Here is a 1,622-nt window from a genome sequence, read left to right as displayed (position 1 = left end):
AAGGCATTTTTCTTCCAAGGTTTTATAGTCTTATGTGTCATTCTTTTTCTTGTAATTTAGCATTGCATTCTTTGGTTGATACTACTTTTTGAGTTACGGTAAAATAACACCAATATAAATTTAACCGAAGTTACGTCGCCCATAACTTTTTATAAGATGTATATTTATCGATTTAACTATTATAATTGAAGAATCATTTGTTTATATATATTTTGAAGAAATATATTTCATTGATTTTCAAGTATATATAAAAAGTATAATAAATGATTTTGGATTGACATAAACTTGTTTTAAAAATGATTTATAACATATAAATTTGTAATCTCTCAATTGCTTTTTCTTTTACAGTGCACGAATATGAAGTTATTCAATAGTGTAATATTTTCTTAAATTTCTCGAGTAAGTTGCTATTGTTGTCCTTGAAATATAAATACACAGACAAACTGATTCTTAGCTTGGATGGATTTGTCATGCAAAATCAATCTTTTAGGTATTGCATCATGATTATCAATTTTCAAAGGATCATTTTATCGCTGAATTAATATTTTGAGAGCCAGAATGATAGTCAACAAGTCTTACATAAATGCCAATGAGTTATAGTTCAAATGGTATAGTTTTCTCGTACTCATCTAAGAGGTTGCAGGTTCGAGTCTCCCTATCTTTGGTCAAAAAAAAAAAAATCTTACATAAATAGTGAAGAATAAAACTCCAAATGATGATGAGACTTAGTCTTTTCACTCTTTTGCTTGAACGTGCAGAATGATGTCTATGGATGAATGAGAACTAGATTGTGATTATTAGTTTTGCCCCTTTACTTTTTCTTTTTTTTTTTTCAGCTTGTGACCAATGACAAGTTCATCAGTGTTCAGCATAGAGTTTTAGCAAATACTATAGGTCCAAGAATTTCAGTTGCGTCATTGTTTAGACCAAGGGTTGAACCAGGAGAGGCCACACCAAAAGTTTATGGTCCAATCAAGCAGCTCTTATCTGAAGAGACTCCACCATTGTACAGAGACACCTCTTTGAAAGATTACATAAAAAATGGTTTTCAGAAGGGCCTTAGGACTTGCTCAATTTCTCACTTGAAGTTGTGATTTCAACAATTGCATGCTGTTGGCCAATAATACTTTTGAGTGCTATTATATCTAGATGCTACACCATATATTTGAATGTACTTGGAACTTGGTATAAGAAAGAAAAGCATGCTACCCATATATATGTGTTGTGCCATTGATGGCAACATTTGGTATTCACATGCGTAGTTATTACAAGCCCTGTTTCCCCAGCCCCTTCTCCATTCTTTTTGCCCTTTTTTCAATATAACTACCTTTCCGGAAAGAAATCAATTATATAACCATTTATGTATCTTTATCTAATAACGCTTGAAGAATCCTAACTAATGTATTTGGGAAGTGGAGTTGACAAGATTTGATGCATAATTAAAGCTGCGTGGGATGTTGTTAATGGACGTAGTCAAGTTGAAACGAATATGTTTAGGCTTAGAAAGTTATGATTCTAAACCACAAGTTATGACTCATGATTTTAGTCATTTCTTGAAATTTCTCACAAGGTTGTGAGGGAATAAGGAGGTTATGGAGTTAGATTGTATTGAGAAGGTTGAT

At 31.9% G+C, this 1,622-nt stretch overlaps 1 protein-coding gene across 1 annotated transcript in view; it reads left to right on the top strand.

Annotated features, from left to right (window-relative positions):
- LOC107459737 (1-aminocyclopropane-1-carboxylate oxidase homolog 1) overlaps positions 1 to 1,285 on the top strand; it is a 3,204-nt gene extending 1,919 nt beyond the window's left edge. Inside the window, exon 3 of the mRNA XM_016077986.3 lies at positions 837 to 1,285. Coding sequence (XP_015933472.1) covers positions 837 to 1,094 — 258 coding nt within the window. The 3' untranslated portion in view covers positions 1,095 to 1,285. The remainder of the gene's footprint in view (positions 1 to 836) is intronic.
- The last annotated feature ends 337 nt before the right edge of the window (positions 1,286 to 1,622 follow it).

Source organism: Arachis duranensis, chromosome 7 (assembly GCF_000817695.3).
Source record: "Arachis duranensis cultivar V14167 chromosome 7, aradu.V14167.gnm2.J7QH, whole genome shotgun sequence".
Taxonomy (NCBI): Eukaryota; Viridiplantae; Streptophyta; class Magnoliopsida; order Fabales; family Fabaceae; genus Arachis; species Arachis duranensis.
The sequence above is the reverse complement of the archived record's forward strand: the minus strand, read 5'-3'. Positions and strand labels throughout refer to the sequence as shown.